At 42.5% G+C, this 17,178-nt stretch overlaps 3 protein-coding genes and 1 pseudogene across 3 annotated transcripts; 1 reads left to right on the top strand and 3 right to left on the bottom strand.

Moving 5' to 3' along the window:
• Positions 1-2,474: 2,474 nt before the first annotated feature.
• On the bottom strand, positions 2,475-4,630 carry LOC148742194 (uncharacterized). The gene is made up of 3 exons (XM_088746147.1): positions 4,184-4,630; positions 3,280-3,825; positions 2,475-2,732 (listed from the first exon to the last, which is right to left on the bottom strand). Exons 1-3 carry the CDS (start codon positions 4,628-4,630, stop codon positions 2,475-2,477), a joined length of 1,251 nt encoding a protein of 416 aa, XP_088602273.1.
• A 754-nt stretch (positions 4,631-5,384) lies between these two features.
• On the bottom strand, positions 5,385-7,298 carry LOC148742193 (uncharacterized; annotated as a pseudogene).
• A 127-nt stretch (positions 7,299-7,425) lies between these two features.
• Positions 7,426-8,799, bottom strand: LOC148742192 (uncharacterized). The gene is made up of 3 exons (XM_088746000.1): positions 8,366-8,799; positions 7,779-7,800; positions 7,426-7,564 (listed from the first exon to the last, which is right to left on the bottom strand). The coding sequence occupies exons 1-3, from the start codon at positions 8,784-8,786 to the stop codon at positions 7,426-7,428; spliced, it is 582 nt and encodes a 193-aa protein (XP_088602126.1). The 5' UTR covers positions 8,787-8,799.
• A 4,799-nt stretch (positions 8,800-13,598) lies between these two features.
• LOC111332351 (retrovirus-related Pol polyprotein from type-2 retrotransposable element R2DM) lies at positions 13,599-15,890 on the top strand. Its single transcript, XM_022937665.2, has one exon. The coding sequence runs from the start codon at positions 13,733-13,735 to the stop codon at positions 15,782-15,784; it is 2,052 nt and encodes a 683-aa protein (XP_022793400.2). The 5' UTR covers positions 13,599-13,732; the 3' UTR covers positions 15,785-15,890.
• The last annotated feature ends 1,288 nt before the right edge of the window (positions 15,891-17,178 follow it).

Genomic DNA, 17,178 nt, shown 5'->3' with positions numbered 1-17,178 from the left:
GAGCGTACAAGCTCCGAATAAAGAAAGAGGATATAGAATATAGACATTGATATAAGAATATAGACATAGATATAAGAATATAGACATAGAAAAAGGAACTTGCCTAGAATCCCAACAATATAGGGCGAGGGCCAAAATAAGAGCGGACGAGGATTTCAAAAAAGAGATAAATCAAATCCGTAACAACACGGAGCGAGAAACAGTAAAGGTGATCGTGTGCTTCCACGAACGTGAAATCAGTCGTTTTAAGACCGAAATGACGAAAAGAAAACGAGCCAAAACGGCTGGAACACTGAACACTAAGAACTGTAGTACGATCGAATCAGCGTACGTGGCGCAAGCTGGAAGCAATCAAGACAATGTAACGATCGAGACAGTCAAAAAAATAGCTGTTAATCTCCAGGAACAAATCGCTCAGTTCGGCAGTATGATGAAAAGATTAGGAACAATGGAGAATAAAGAATTTGAAAAGTACACACGTGTATTCTCTGACTCCCAATACAAAGAAGGGGCCAAAAAACGAATTTCAAAAGCCAACTAACAAGCGCTGGGAGCGCAGAAAAGTCAGACGCCAAACACGTTCAATTATCAAAATAGAGGCGAACAAAACGCACATAAAAAACCGCTCAACTGAATAAAGAACTTACAAACGACCAGATTAATTTACTGGCAAAAGGGCTTAAATTCATTCCAACACCCGTTACAAAACAAAAACAGATCAGGCAACAACTATTGCGTGACTTTGATCAGTTCGCAAGGAGAATGCGTCTGATTTACACATTCCGAGGGGAGGACAAAAAACCCATCCCTGCCACGTCAAATCTACATGGGTACCACCAATACAAAAATCAGTCGCCCTTGAAAGCTATTTAGAAGAGGTTAAAAGTGACCTTTCAGAAATAGAAATAACACAGCCAAAAGATAATTTGCTTCCGGTCGAACGCAAGGCGCTGACAGGGCCTTGAAACGCGAATCTGAGTTGAACCTCAAAAAGGCCGACAAAGGAACAACAACTATAGTCATGAACAAACGCGACAAAATTTTAGAAGGCCAAACTCTACTAGATAACAAAGATAACTACAGGCCTCTTGAGTCTCTCAGGTCAAAGGGACGAACCATAAGGTCAGACAACTTATTGCAGACCTCTACAACGGTAATCATATAGACGACATGACTAAAAAATGGCTTTGTCAAACCCCAAATCCGCCTCGAATTCCAGAATTCTACACCCTAACAAAAATACACAAACCTTCCCAGGTCGGCAGACCGATAGTGTCAGGGTGTACAAAGAAACTATCACCATTTGTCGACAAACTCCTTCAGCCGATAGCACCAAAACAAAAGTCGTATCTTAGGGATGCTACAGACTTCGTCAATTTCATAGAAAATATGAAAGTCCCGGAGAACGTAATACTTGTTTCAATGGACGTTACGAGCTTATACACAAATATACCACACTATTCTACAGGAACGGAACTCCTATCCCTACACAACTACTAAAACAAGCGCTTAGGCTAATTCTCCAAGAAAATTCTTTCCAGTTTCATGGAAAGCACTACCTTCAAACACATGGTACGGCCATGGGCACGAGAATGGCAGTCGCCTTTTTTAATATTTTCATGAACAGGGTAGAAATCCTTGACAAAAGCCTTTTCAAACCGTTTGTTTGGAAACGTTACATAGACGACATCTTCTCGCTATGGAGTACAAACAAAGCAACAATAGAACGTTTCATTGAAAAAGCAAACAATCATCATCCAACAATAAAATTTACGGCTGAAATTTCTGATAAGGAAACAACATTCCTGGACACCTACATCTACAAAGGCAAACGATTCGAAGAAGACGCAATACTTGATGTGCGTACTCATTTTAAACAAATTGAGACATTTTAGTCTACACATTATAGTTCCTGTCACCCAGAAGGAGTTAAAAAAGGCTTCATAAAAGGGAGGCCCTTAGACTTCTCAGAACAAACTCCTCACAAACAATATTCGAGGAGAAAATTGCAAATTTCACAGCGCATTTGCTAAAGAGAGGCTATAATAAACCAAGCGTAGGCGTAATTCCAACTCGTTTATTGTGTGTCTAATGTGTAATCGCTTCTTTATATATAGGTAATATGAGAATCACTAGTTTAATCAATCAACTGTCACTGTACAACGAAATATCTGGTTTCATAGGTAAAGAAATTGTTCTCGCGTGGGGGCGTCTCCATGTTTCCGACACTCCCCAAAGTTTATTCACTACGTGAGAAACTTTCAAAATTCACGAAATGAAAATAAATCAATGTTCAATTGTTCATGAACTGTTAAATTGTCTGTTGATTTCTCCAACAACCGCTGCGGTGCGTCGAGGTCTCGCAATGTTATCTCGTACAACTTGATTATCTGGTTGAACAACAGCGGGTTGCGTTGAATGTGTGACTTCATTGATCGCCTTTACTTCAATTAGAATCAAATGTTGCACTACTCTTAAAGATAAACAGGACGTTTATCTCTGCTTGTTGTCTTGACGACAGCGGCACGAACCCTTCCATCGGCTCCAGGAATAAGTTCTTCTACTTTCGCCAGTTTCCAATAACATCTTGTCGTCGAATCGTTCTTCAGCAACACGATATCTCCGATCGATATTTCTCGAGCACCATTTCCCTTGTTTCCAACGCTCGACTGCTCTCGTAAACTAGTAAGATACTCTTTTCTCCATTGCTTAGTTGACTGCTGAAGTAAACTCTTGTGATGTCAAGTTCTTCTTGTCAATGACCTTTAGGTACTAATGATCTCGTAATGTGAGCTGTTTGGCGTTGAGCTGATCCGACGACCATAGATAAGATCCGAAGGTGTCAAAGGGTAAGAAATTGAATCTGCGTCGTCGTACATGTATGTAATGGGTCTTGTATTGATTACTGACTCCTTTCCACTAGCACAGTTCGGAGTTCTTCGAAATTGAGAGTTGAACGACCAAGGACTTTTTTGAGAGGTCTCTTAATACTGCGAACCAATCTCTCCCAAAACCCCCCTCACCACGGGGCCCTTTCAAAAATGAAATGCCAGGAAATTCTTTGGTTTACTAGGTATCGCCAAACTTCGTCTGATCGTGTGATCTTGGTTATTTCTTTGCACGAAGACTTGAATGTTTTGGCATTATCTGATGTAAGAGTCGCGGGTAGACCTCTTCGGCTGGCAAACGTCTGAAGGCTAGCAGAAAATCTTGAGCGCTAAGGCTTCTACATATTTCAAAGTGTAAAGTTCTTGTTGACGCGCATGTAAACAAACATACGTAAACCTTCGATTCGTGGCGTTCAACTTCAGGACTCCTGGTCTCGATGAATAGTGGCCCAACAAAGTCGAGGCCAACATGCGTAAACGGAGGATCTTCGGATACTCTTTTGTCAGGCAGATCGTTAGGCGGCAGAGAGCTGTAAGGCATGCCTTCGTATTTGCGACATGTTACACATTTTGGAATAAATTTCTTCACCGCTTCTCCTCCACGAAGCACCCAGAACCGTTCCCTTAATGTTGTCAGAGTATCTCGTATTCCACTGTGTTGGGCAGATTCGTGTGACTGCTTTATCAGTAGCTGAACAAATTCATGGCTTGCAGGTAATAGCATAGGTTTCCTTGAATTTTCAGGTAATAGTGAATTGTTCAATCGCCCCTCACATCTCTCATCTTCGCGCTGAAGGAATTCAATCTCCTTGGTGAACGATGATGCTTGCTCTGACTTGATCCAGAGATGCTCGGCTTCCTTTAGATCGGTGGCTTTTAAACTAACTTTTTCTTCGGTACTCTCGTTTCGAACTCGATTCTTGAACTTCTTTGCAAACTTGATAATCAGGGCCGTTACACGGAGCAGACTTATTAAGTTGTGAAAGCGCCTTTTGTCGATTATCTGATTGATTCTCCTCTCTGGAGTGTCGTCTTAATTATTCACAAGTGAATGCGTGACAGATGGTGGATTCTTTACAGCTTCTTCAAGAGCAACCTTATCTCCGGATTGTGTCGATCGGTTAACGGGCCATTCAGATTTTGGTTGGTAAAGGAATGCTACGCCATTCCACCAAGTCCTATCAATGGAGAGTTCCTTAGCGGACAAACCACGAGAATTCAATTCGCCCGGGCAATGTCTCTACTCATCCTTGGAGGTCAATTTTCGAATTTCTTCCACACGATGCTGGACGTACTGTTTCCATACTCGCTTGTTTTTGATCCAACACAAGGCAGTCATCGAGTAGGTCCAATTGATTGTTTTCAATTGGTTTTTCGTTAGAATTGAATTTGTGAACAAGTCGTGCGAGGAGAACTGCTCCTAGTAATTCCAGCCGCGGGATAGACTGTTTCTTCAACAGCGCTACTCGTGATTTTGAGGCAACCAAACGAACGTCAACTCGTCCGTCTTGATAGAGTGAACGCATGAAAATAACTGCTGCATACGCGCGATGAGAGGCGTCGCTGAAACCATAAAGCTCTATTTCTACAGGTCGTGATTGAAAATAACAACGCGGAATTCGTACATTGCTGAGGAATTTCAATTCTTTAAGTAGCGTGTTCCAAGTGATGAGCAAAGTTCCCTTTAAATCGCTATCCCCGTCGATTTTGTCTAAGCCAAGTTCTTGAAACAAGATTTTCATTGCAACGGTGAAAGGTGTCAGAAATCCAATAGGATCGAATATCTTGGCCGTCAGGTTCAGAACTGAACGTTTTGTTTCCGGAAGTGAACTGCCATATTTCTACAATTCTGTGGGATCGAAGAAAAAGTCATCAGACGCAGTGTCCCAATTAAGTCCTAGAACCTTGACAATCGTGTCGTTCTTCACTTCAGAGCTACTAGGTGTAGTCGATAATTTGGCGTATGACTCGTCGTCTTCTGTCGTAATATCTTGATTCGATTTGGCTTCGCTTGGATTTTCAACACTCTCGATCGCTCTCAACAGGGTGCGCGAGTTTGAATTCCATTTCTAAGGTTGAATCCGCCTTCGGCCATGATTTGCTTTGATTTCTCGTAGACGACGAGAGCTTTCTCGTCAGTTTCTGTTCCGGTAATCAGGTCGTCAACGTACAAAGACTTTTCTAAAATTTCCGCCATCTCCGGTTCGCTTTGCTTGTACAAACGCAAATGATACTTTATTGTGGCTCCAAGAATTGAAAGCGAAGGGCGTAGACCGAAGACAAGTCGGTTGAATCGAAACTCTGCGATCTCTGGTTTCTTCGCGAACGGATGTTCGAACCATAGAAATCGGAGCATGTCTCGATGTTCTTGTTTGATGCCCACCATCAAAAATGCTTTCTCAATATCTGCAGTAAGCCCGATGGCATTCCAGCGAAACTTAGTTAGCTTGTCGGAGATATGGGGAATATAATTGTCTCCAACTTTTAAACAATCGTTCAGAGAGCGTTCTTCTTTAGAGTTCGTGGCTGATAAACGATGCGAACCTTTGCCGTTTCTCTATCCTTTCGTACAACAGCGTGGTGAGGTGAATGATAAACCCTCTTCGTATTGAGTTCTTTCGTATTGTTCAAAGTTGGCACCTTTTCGACGATTTCCGTTCGCGTTTGCTCTTGTATAATCTTGTCATATTCGTGAAGTAAAATCGGCTCGTTTTTTAATTTATGATGCAAAGATTGCAGATGGGTTTCACACATTCGATAACTGTTTGCACATGGCAAGCAGTCTTCCTTCCATGGGACAGCAACTTCGTAATGACGACAATTAAAAGAGATTTCTTCGTTTCGCTTAACATTAAGTGGCAAATGAGTTGCGGATTTGATGTCGTTTGTGATTCCGATGCTTTCGGTTTCCCAGAACATTTTCAGCATATTCGTGATCTCGTCAGCTTCATTCGTTTCGTTTAACAATGGTTTATTCGAGACGACATTGGAAATTTCACGGACATGTTGCTCTTCGGTAGGGCCTGACTGAAGACAACCAAGCTTGCTGTTGATGGCTGTGGGACCAAATTCACCGCGGACTGATTCTCCAGTGACAATGTCCCAGTAATAATCTGTGCCAATGAGAATGTCAATAGAGTCTAGGTCGATCGCAGAACGGTCTGCTAGATCTAGATCTATCAATTGTGGGTATTTCGCGACGTCTATTCTCTTAGGAAGTGGCGAACAAATGACTGGTAAATTAAGCGCTGAAATCTCCACGTACTCATCTTTATTGCTTCTTAGTGGCAAAGTAACAACTTGACATTTTTCTGTACGATAAGCGTTTTCACAAAAATTGTTAAGGTGAAGGGTCTCAGTGGACGTTGCAGTTAAACCCAGCTTCGCTTTGATGTGACGTATGAACGTTGGCTGCCATTGTCGAACAAAATTCGCACGGGAATGGACTCGGATCGGTCTTCGTTTTTTTGCTATCGCTGTAGCAGTTTGTAACAAAATACTCCCCTTGGCCCTCGCGGTCGACGTTGCGGTTACAGTGCTCCCCAAGGATGGAGTTTCATTTCCTTCTTCAGGTTTTGTTACGTAGTCTATTTCATTCGTAATTGGTTCTCTGGTGTGACTCACAAGACTCGAGTTTTTCCCTCAAATTCTGATCGTTCAAACCAGACGTATTCGGAGCTGTAATCGGGGTTCTTTGGCACAAATTTTCGGCAAATCGACTGATGATGATGGCCCTGACATCGTCGACAGTTCCCTTTGCATGAGCCACCATGATAATCAGTTTTCAAACAAACGAAACATCTTCGACCCATTCTCAGGATTTCGAAACGAGCATGACGGTCACTCACATTTTCACAGGAAGCACCACAATAGACGCATTTCATTTGATTTCCCGTCGACGAAAATCGTTTGCCATCTTGAGACAAAAGAGCCTTCGCGGTCGGCGTTTTATGATGATTAGGGTAGAGTTTCTCAAGGCTCACGTTGGTCTTCACACCTTCACTAATCTCGCGTGCCTCAACTTTCTGACGGATCACTTCTAACAGGTCGGACATCTCCCACACCTCGCTCGCGGTATTTCTAGCTACTTGAATTCTAATTTCATAAGGTAGCTTTGACATGATCACAGGAATCAATAAACACCCATACTGGTGAGAACTTACACCCAATGATTCCAAACCTCTTATGTTAATGCTGATTTTGTCATAAACGAGACGAAGTTGGGTCGCTTTATCGCTAGTACATGCTGGAATTTTAAGCATTTCATCCATATGTGTCTATATTATGTTCTGCGCTCTGCCGAAGCGTTTGTGTAATATCTCGATGGCAGACTTGTAGTTGGCCTCAGTTATAGTTAGCCCTTGAATCGCTCTTGCTGCCTGTCCCTCCAATAGTGAATGCAAGTGATTAAATTTGTCGATTAAACTCAAATGAGGATTGGCGTGTATGGCGCTGTTAAAGCTGTTCCAGAAACCTTGCCATGCGTAATTTCTCCTCTAAATTTCGGTAAAATTAGTTTAGGTAATTTCGCCTTAGGCTAATAAGCCATTGAATTAGCGTTCATGCCAAAGTTAGTATGTGAATGGGAACCCATACCTGGATTTCCTGATGATTGTATGTTTTCAGCGTGGGAAGTTGAAGCGACGTCAAAAGAATGAAATCCACCATAAGCTGCACTCCCGGCAATTGGAGTTGAACATTATTTTTAGAATAATTTGGAGATATCAACAAAGTTGAAATGGTAAATTGGCCACCGTAACGATTAAAAAAGCTGACGTTTCGAGCGTTAGCCCTTCGTCGGAGCGAGTAGAGGAATTGTGGGTTATTTCATTCAAACACGACAAAAACATAGGCGATTTTTTGGTCAGAAGTTCTTCTCAGACTAATGACCAACCAGGCACTTTTAAATGTGCTCGTGCACGATGCAAAACGTGTCCTTTTATTGACAACACTGATAAAATATCGGGACCTAAATGATCCATTAAGATCACCGATCACTTCACGTGCACCTCCGCCAATGTAATCTATTGCATAACTTGCACTTATTGCAAAAAGATATACATCGGCAAAACAGGCAGAAGACTAGGTGACCGATTCTGAGAACAACTTCGAGACGTGGAAAGAAATGACAAGGACACATCGAAACCAGTCGCTAGACATTTTAATTTACCTGATCATTCTAAGCAACATATGGCAATCTGAGGTCTTTCCTTACACTTAGGTAGCACGGAAAGCCGTAAAAATCTTGAACAAAAAGCTCATCTTTCAAACCGACAGTCTAAATCCCACAGGGATCAACGAACGCTTTTCATTCCACTAATTTACTCTTGTTTTTCTCGTTGCCATGTTCCCACCAATAACGTAGCTCCATTTTCTGCCTTTAAAAGCACACACAACCCACAATTCCTCTATTCGCTCCGACGAAAGGCCAACGCTCGAAACGTCAGCTTTTGTAATCGTTACGGTGGCCAATTTACCATTATTTTTAGAAGCCAAAGTCGAAGTTCCACTTGATCCAGAAGGCGTAATCGATTGTTGAGAACCAGGGGGCGTAGTATCGTCGATATTCGTTGTTGGGACAACCGAAAGTCCGTCATTGTTATCCATTGAACCAGTCGCTTCATTTATGACTAGCAATGGATCAATTACTCGTGAATTGATTTCATCCGGTTCTTCTATTTCGGCTTCGACCTCTTCCACCGCGCAATTCTCTATGGTTTCTTCGTCGAGTGTTTTTACCAAATTTAACTTCTCGTCTAGAGAAGCAGCAATACCCTTCAGGCGTTTCTTTTCCCCCGTTTCAGCCTTGAGAAGACCATCCGCTTCATTCGTTAGTTTTGTCATAACAGTCCTATTTCCACCTCGTTTGGCGCAAGTTCGTGGTAGTTTTTCGGCCATTTCGTGTCTTGTGTCTCAGGGTATCAATGCCCCACGTTGGTAGCCTGCGTCGCAGACAGTCTAAATCACCGGTATGGGCAGTCTGCGCAACGGCTCCCAAAAGCTTGTTCAGATATCCCGCTGTTTGTGTATCCATTTTTGATTGGCTAGTTTCTTACGCGCTCTCTGATTGGATAACTCTTGCGAAAGTGACCACACAAGTATTACGTAATGCCAAAAATAAATTTGTGTAGGTTTCCCAACTACTTTATAACAGTTGTACATTACATTAAACGTCAAATTTACTTCGAGCTGGAAATAAGATGTCTGCAACTACATAAGAACGTTGGCAAAAAGCGTTCAAAGCCGTGAGAGAGCAGTTTGAAATGGAGAATCTTCCACCTGAGAAGGAAAACGCACTTCGCGAATTTCTTGGAGGTCGAAATATTTTTGTAAATTTGCCGACGGGCTACGGTAAATCTTTGATTTTCCAGTGCCTTCCGATCGCTGCGGATGCTCTGTTCGGAAAGCCTCGTGGTTCCAGTGTTCCCGTTGTAATATCGCCGTTGCAATCGCTTATGGAAGACCAGATTCGACATCTAAACAACATGGGAGTGCCAGCGATCGCCATTACCAACGATGAGGATGTCGAAATAATCCAGCAGATTATGAACGGAAATTATGTTCTTGTTTATGGCTCTCCAGAGAGCTTGCTCTGTCGGAGATGTTCTTTGCAGAGGATGAACAGGAGATGAAACAATGATACGGGCAAAAGCCCGTCAGATCCATCGCAGACTTTTTTCGATGTTGGAGCATCGTGGTCGTCACTTAGCAGCTCCCCAGATCGTTTGACTGTAAGCGAATATTCCCTTGTAGTTGTACTTGTACTATATTCCCTTGGCTTTTGAGATCTGCTTCCCATTTTTCTGTTTGCTCGATAAGTTACCGACGTTTTTTCAGTTTCGCAACACAGTTTCGGCAGACGCACTTGTTTTCAATCGATCGCAAAGATATTTCCAAACTTTCAATCTCGGTGAGTACGTCGCGTCGAATCGTTTCCATCCCTTTGAAAGTAACACTCTTTCGTTTCCCTTTTCGATGACGCGACAGCATATATTACAATAATCGGACGAATCAAACATAACCTTTTCAACCTTTTGAAATGCAAAGCAAAGCTTTGTACAAAAGTACTTCCAATATACAATTTACACGCGACGATATTTATTTTTAACATTGCGTGATAAATTTCGCAAGAATATGACCAATCATAAGGCGCGTAAGAAAATAACCAATCAGAAATGAATACACAGATCCGTGGATCCCTGCGGGATATCAGAACAAGCTTTTGGGAGCCGTTTCGCAGACGATATATCCGGTATATCCGGTATATCCGTTGGGAGCCGTATCCGTTGGGAGCCGTATCCGTTGGAAGCCGTTTCGCAGACGGTATATCCGGTATATCCGGACACATCCGGCTGCAACGCAGGCTACACGTTGGGCGCCGTATAATAAACCAAGCGTAGGCGTAATTCCAACTCGTCTATTATGTGTCTAATGTGTAATCGCTTCTTTAGATATAGGTAATATCAGAATCGCTAATTTAATCAATTAACTGTCACTGTACAAACAAAACGAAATATCTGGTTTCACAGGTAAAGAATTTGTTCTCGCGTGGGGGCGTCTCCATGTTTCCGACAGAGGCTACCCAGAGGACCTCATCAACACAACCATCTCAGAGGTCAATTTCAAAAACAGGAAACTAACTCTTCAACACAAACAGAAGACGAACCACAGGAGGCCCAGACAAGCGAGGAGTCTGGTTATTTATTCGGAATATAAAGGAATGTATGGGAGAATATTTAAGAGTCTTATTATCGTAAACTTATATCATGAAATGTCTGAGTTAAAGCTCAAAATAAATGTAAACCTACCTCACTTACTGTGTATTGTCGTTTCTGTGGCTCTAAATTATGGTGAGTTTGAGCGATTTGGTGGGTTTTGCGTCGACTGTTACAAATTATATACGTTATAGCATACAGCCTTTGCGTTTCAAGGTGTAGAGCACATTCATGACGGTCTCAATGATGTTGTATTTTTGAGATACATGAAAACTTTTATTTATAAACACCCAAACCTGACCCCAAGGCAATTGTTTAGTTCTTAATTAAGGATATCCAAGATATTTGACGGCTAACATTGGCTTGGTTATTTGATGGTTGATGGTAAAACTATTGCGTTTTTGGCCGTTGACGGTTAATATTTTGGCTATTTGACGGTTACTAATTAACCCCATTGAGACCCCCATCCTTAATTTTCAGCAACTGCAGCGGAAATATATTGTGGCTTGCAAGTTACTGAATTACTCGTATTTTTCAACAAACAGTCAGAGCAATGTACATATTCTCCTTATTGAGCTAGGAAGATACTTGTGAACCTGCAATACAACAAATAAAAATAGTTGGTATCTCATCATTAGTACGAGTTATTTCTAACATTGTTACAAAGAAACTTAAAACATATATTGGTCACTACGAAATGCAATTTTTTTCTTGTACATCCAACATCAAATCAAACACATTATGCAAAAGCACAGACGAAAATATAATTATGACAATTTGGAGCCCGCTCCAAAAAAGAAAAGACTGCAACAGATAAGTTCTATAAACAAAATCAAATTCAAAGTTAGACAACAGCATGAGAGTGAGAAAACCCCAACTATTGGATTGATGTCTCTTGGGGGTGGAAGAAATCTTTACGCCACGCCTACAAACCTCTTAGTACCTCTTAGTAATTCTTTTTAGAACCACCGCGCACCATGAATGGTCAACACTCATAACAGCATGTCTTCCTGTAACCTGGCTTACGATCTAAGATCTGCTTGTTTCACCTTAAACTCTTTTACTCCTGAGATTTCAAAATCAATTCTTCTGAAAGTCTGTATACATTTCTGAAAACTTCATAGCTTGAGCTGAGCAGATCTCCCGGACTTTTGAGGACCTGTAGTCTTTTTCCAGGACTTTCCAGTCCTAGAAAAATGTCAAAATAGAATCCAGGACTTTCCAGATTTTCCAGGACTGGTACAAACCCTGTATTGCTCTAGGACTACCCTAATTACCACCCTTGGTGTGGAAAGAATGGCTGCTGTATCGCATGAGAAATCAAAACAGTAGCAAAAATAGGGCCAAAAAAAAAAGAAAGAAAAACCAGGCCTGTACATGAGTTGAACCCATGACCTCTGCAATACTAGCACAATGCTCCACCAACTGCTCCACCATACTAGTACAATACTCCACCAATGCTCCACCTGCTAACAAGCCAGCTGGGAGCTGGTCATTTCATTTATTCATAACAAAACTGTGAGGTAGTAATTAAAGAACAACTGCGAGTGTAAGTAGTCCAGTCTCATAAAGTGTTAGGAGTAATTTATGATACTCAGCTTAATTTTAATGAGCATATTGATAATATATTTAAGAAGCTAACATAGCGTATTGCTGTTTTTTAAAAAGTCAGGCGTCATTTACCTTTAGATCAACGAATTATTTATTAGAATGCCACGATAAAACAAAGCCTGATGTATGGCTCTAGTGTGTGGGTCTGTTGATAATTTAAATAGGGTCTTCGGGCTACAGAAGCGTGCCACACGCGTTATGCTCAAAGCTGATGCTAGAGCAAATAGTGTAGATCTGTCTAGAGAACTTAATTCGCTACCTTTTTTTCATGAAGCTATGATTAATCGGTGCGCATCAGTTTATAAACGTTTAAACGGGGTGGGTTCCGATTATATGTTAGAATTACCCAAACAAAACATCGACATACGTGTTACTGAAATTTGTTAGGGCTTTTCAAGTATCAGCCACTAGGTTTTGGAATTCACTTCCCAATGAGATTAAGAGTAGCTCTAGTTTAGAAATTTTAGAGAAGTCTTTATGTAAGTATAATAATAATAATAATAATAATAATAATAATAAAAGAAAGTACTCCCTACGGACAACCCGTTCACGTATCTTTGGATAGCAAGCTGCGTGCTGTACTCTGTTGTTATTGCATTTTTGTTGTACAAAGGTTGGAAAAAGAAAGGCCCGAAAAGACCATCAGCTGGAGAGAGTAAGCAACAGAAACGGCGCCGTTTGTACGTAGAAAAAGTATGTGAAATAAGGAAACAGATTTCAATTGCCAAAGCGGAAGTGGATCGCTTGAAAGAAAACCGAAAGTTCACCAAGAGAGGGAGAAGGAACCGGGAGATTTTGCACAAGGAATGCCGCACGTTATCGATAGCATCACTTGTCGGGTATATTGAGAAGAACAAATCTTCTTTACGAAAACTGAAGAAAGGCTTCGTGCGAGGCAACAAGCTACAGGAAGCAAGGTTGATTAATGAACAATTTAAAGATGATACTAGCCGGGTATATACGGGCATGAGAAGAGTGTTGGCTAACGACCAAGAGAGTGAGCGTCCAAAATATGTAGACCCTGGGAAACGGGATGAGCAAATAGAGGAGAAGGTGTTTGTTAATATCGAAGAGGCAAGTAGCTTTTGGAAGGAATTATGGGAAGGGAGCGGAAAGGGAAACGGAAGCGCGGAATGGCTGCATGACTTGCGAGCTATTATTCACGATCGTGTCCCTCCTTCAGTGGAGGAGGCCTGGGACATAGTTACAAGTGAGGCTGTAAACGTTTTAGCGCGGAAGAAGAATTGGAGCGCACCTGGACCGGATCGTATCGCCAATTTTTGGTGGAAACGTGCCCAAGTGCTGCATGAGGGTGTTATTTCGTCATTCCGTGTGATCTCCGAGTATGAGCAAGAGTATCCAGCATGGTTTTGTGAAGGGAAAACAACGTTAATCCCAAAACCCGGAGAGTTTACCAGCGACAACCAACGACCCATCACATGTCTAAACACGCTTTAGAAGTGGTTCACTTCGTGTCTGCTTGTCACAACAAACCAGCATCTTGAGGAGAACGATTTAATGGAGGGTGCGCAGAGGGGGGCACGTGCAGGGTGCAGTGGAACAACAGACAACTTATTGATCGACCGAACAGTTGCGTTGGATTGTCATAGGAGGAGGCGTAATTTAAGCGTGGCCTGGATTGATGTTAAAAAGGCGTACGATTCTGTAGATCATAGTTGGTTGAATGGGGTGATGACGTTACACAGGTTTCCCACATGGTTGTGTAAAGTCATTGCTAAACTGTGTAAGAGCTGGAACACAAAGGTAGTGGCGATCACAAGGGAAGGGAGACAGACCTCCGAAAGGATTAAGTTCAACAGAGGGTTACCACAGGGGGATGCATTGTGCCCGAGGCTGTTCACCGTATGCTTGAACCCAGTGGCATGGAAGATCAGAGCCGCTGAAGGATACCGGATGTCCAAAACTATTAACAGCAAGGTTACGGGACTCTTTTATATTGATGATATCAAGATCTTCGCTGCATCGGAGAGTAAGCTTGAACGGGTTATGAAGATGGTTAAGTCATCTATGGAGGATGTGGGGCTTCAGTGGAACCTAAAGAAGTGTGCGGTGGTGGCCCAAGTGACTGCTTTCTCAGGGGGGAGAGTTGTGGAGTCGACTAGAATACCATGTCTTGATGATGGTGAGCGGTACAAGTTCCTTGGAGTACTTGAGAGTGTTAGGCAGGAGGATAAGTTGGTCCTGGAGTGTGCAGCAAGAGAGTATCTCAGACGGTTGTCAGTTATTTGGACAAGTCCCTTGTCCGATTATAATCGGGTTGTAGCTTCAAATCAGTTTGCATTGCCTGTTCTTGGATATCTTATGTGGACACAACAGTGGCCGGTGATGGAACTTAAGCAGATCGATAGGGAAGCGCGCAAGATTGTTGTCGAGAGTGGGGGTAGACACCCATGTAGTTCGAATGCTTTGTTGTATATGCCAAGAAGTAGAGGAGGGCGGGGATTGCGCTCTGTTGAAATGGAGTACAAAGCCAAAAAAATCAAGGGTGCAGTCAGACTCCATGGTAATGAAGATCGTGCACTGGGAATGGTACGGGAGTTTGAAGAGCAAGCGGCGAGGATGGGGCGTAGGTCAATTTTTAAAGAAGCGGCTAAGTGCGCGGAGGAGTTGGGGCTGGAGTTGGATTTGGAACACGCGCAAGGGATCAAGAAAGAGGTGCGGAGGTGCCAAATTGAGAAGTTAGAGGATGAGATCAGAAACCAACGGTGGCAAGGGCGTCTAGTGACTACTAGGCTGGAGGATGAGAGTTTGAGTGCCGATGGGTGTTTCTGGTGGCTCACAGAGTGGAAGAACTGCCCATCACACACAATTGCTGGACTCGTCGAGCTCTACGAGCAGCTATTGCCAACGCGAGTATACACGAGTCAAAAGACCCACACAAGCGGAGAAGGCGAGATTAGGTGCAGATTATGCGGCAAGGCTCCAGAGAGTGTGGCACATATCTTGTCAGGATGCAGTGCACTGGCCCAGAGCAAGTATCTCTCTAGACACGACGCAGCACTGAAGGTACTGTTTTACCAACTGTTGTATGATGAGGGATTTATAGACGAGATACCACCCTGGTACTCACCCGACAAGCCGAAGCCCGTGTATGAGTCAGAGAATGTTAAAGCTTATTGGGATGTCCCTATATATGCTGATCAACAAGAGGTCAGATGCAATAGGGTGGATGCACGCATTGTAAATCATATGTGCAAGAGAGTTGCGACGCTGGAAATGAGCTGCCCGTGGGTTAACAATCGGACAAGAAAGGATGAAGAGAAGACACTGAAGTACGGACCCCTTCGCTGGGAACTAAGGCAGCAGTTCCCAGGCTACGAGGTGAAGCAATATAACATCATTATGGATGCCCTCGGGGGGTGGTCACGGGAGCTGGATGTCATGATGCGCGAGCTGGTGGGAGGCAGAAGCACAGACGTACTGCGAAAGATGCAGAGGGCAGTGCTCTCGGGCACGCTGAATATTGCCCGGACTTTCAAGGTGGCAGTTTCACTTTCTGTTAGAAGGAGGACCGTAGACACAACGGAAAAGCTTTTTAGGATTAGTTAATGTACATTTATTTTTTTACTCCATGGCTCACAGGTTACGGTTTTCGCCCTGTGCTGCCTGATTAGAATGTAGCATTCAGTTGATTTCTCTGCGACATAATAATAATAAACAATACTTTGACAGGGAGCCCACTTCAACAAAAGGTGCTCATCAGTGAGGCCCTGCATATGCTACGAAAGAATTACAATAAAAGCTAAACTAGAACTAGATAAGAATAGAAACCTACTTCCACTTGACAATGCATGTTTAACTAAAATGCATGTTTAAACTTAGATTTAAAGTAAGAAAGTACTGCGGTGTCACGTATATCACTATTCAAACACTTGAAGATCGTTGTCAGTACAACGATGGAAACGTCGCCTGAGATGCAGTGACTTCCAACCAAGAGAATTAAGAGCTTCGGACACCGAGTCATGCGGATGGCGATCAAGAATTATCTTAGCAGCTTTATTTTGAAGAACCTGGAGATTCTCCATGAGAGTGGAGTTGTTCTTATCACCCAAACAATGTCACCATAATCAAACAAGGGAAGGGTGAGACTATTGTAGAGAGTTGGACGGAATTGCAGTGGTAGCATCTGCTTTACTCTTCTCAGGACACCAAGGCCTTGATTGACTTTGTTGACAACCGAAGAAACGTGATCTTGCCAAGTCATATTTTGACTGATTGTAACTCCTAAATACTTAAAAGAGTCAGTTCTTTCTAAGTTATAGTCATTAATGCAAAGAGAAAAATTCTGTAAAGATTTAAGTTTATGGGTACTACCAAACAAGACAAATTTGCATTTGCTTTCGTTGAGGGTAAGGAGATTGTCAAAAAACCACTTGCTAATAAAATGTAGATCGGTATCTAGCCGGACCTCAAGGGTAGCAGCATCCTTCGCTGAAACATAAATAACGGTATCTTCACCATATAACGTTAAGTCACATTCACGTAGACAAGATGGTAAATCATTAACATAAATAAGAAACAACAAAGGTCCGAGGATGCCTCTTTGCGGGACACCAACAGGTACCGGTTTACTAGAAGAACGAGCATTTCCAACAGCGGTAACTTGGGAACGGTTTCCCAGGTACGACTTAAACCACTCGACCGAGTGAATAAAAAACCCAATCGAGTAGAGTTTGAGAATGAGTCGCTGATGGTGAACAGTGTCAAATACTTTAGCCAGGTCCAGAAAGACCGCGCCGGTGACAGATCCTTCATCCATATTACCCAATACAGTGTCGCAAAAGTGAGCAAGTACGACATTAGTAGATTTCATCGGGCGGAAACCGAGTTGTTTAGGAGTGAGGATGTCATTATCCATTACGTGTTTGTAAACTTGCATATAAATACCTCTCTCAAGGATTTTGCTGATTGTTGGTAGAATAGAAATTGGTCTGTAACTATTA

Source organism: Stylophora pistillata, chromosome 1 (assembly GCF_964205215.1).
Source record: "Stylophora pistillata chromosome 1, jaStyPist1.2, whole genome shotgun sequence".
NCBI classification, from domain to species: domain Eukaryota; kingdom Metazoa; phylum Cnidaria; class Anthozoa; order Scleractinia; family Pocilloporidae; genus Stylophora; species Stylophora pistillata.
The sequence above is the reverse complement of the archived record's forward strand: the minus strand, read 5'-3'. Positions and strand labels throughout refer to the sequence as shown.

Coding starts and splice junctions, on each gene's coding strand:
- LOC148742194 (XM_088746147.1), bottom strand. CDS start 4,630: ATGAAAATCTTGTTTCAAGAACTTGGCTTAGACAAAATCGACGGGGAT. Junction 3,826..4,183: donor AACAAGCGAGTATGGAAACA/GTACGTCCAGCA, acceptor CTGATTATCAAG/TTTGCAAAGAAGTTCAAGAA. Junction 2,733..3,279: donor GCCACGAATCGAAGGTTTAC/GTATGTTTGTTT, acceptor TGACATCACAAG/AGTTTACTTCAGCAGTCAAC.
- LOC148742192 (XM_088746000.1), bottom strand. CDS start 8,786: ATGGCCGAAAAACTACCACGAACTTGCGCCAAACGAGGTGGAAATAGG. Junction 7,801..8,365: donor TTTGGCTTCTAAAAATAATG/GTAAATTGGCCA, acceptor ATCGTGCACGAG/CACATTTAAAAGTGCCTGGT. Junction 7,565..7,778: donor CATTTAAAAGTGCCTGGTTG/GTCATTAGTCTG, acceptor AATTGCCGGGAG/TGCAGCTTATGGTGGATTTC.
- LOC111332351 (XM_022937665.2), top strand. CDS start 13,733: ATGGAGGGTGCGCAGAGGGGGGCACGTGCAGGGTGCAGTGGAACAACA.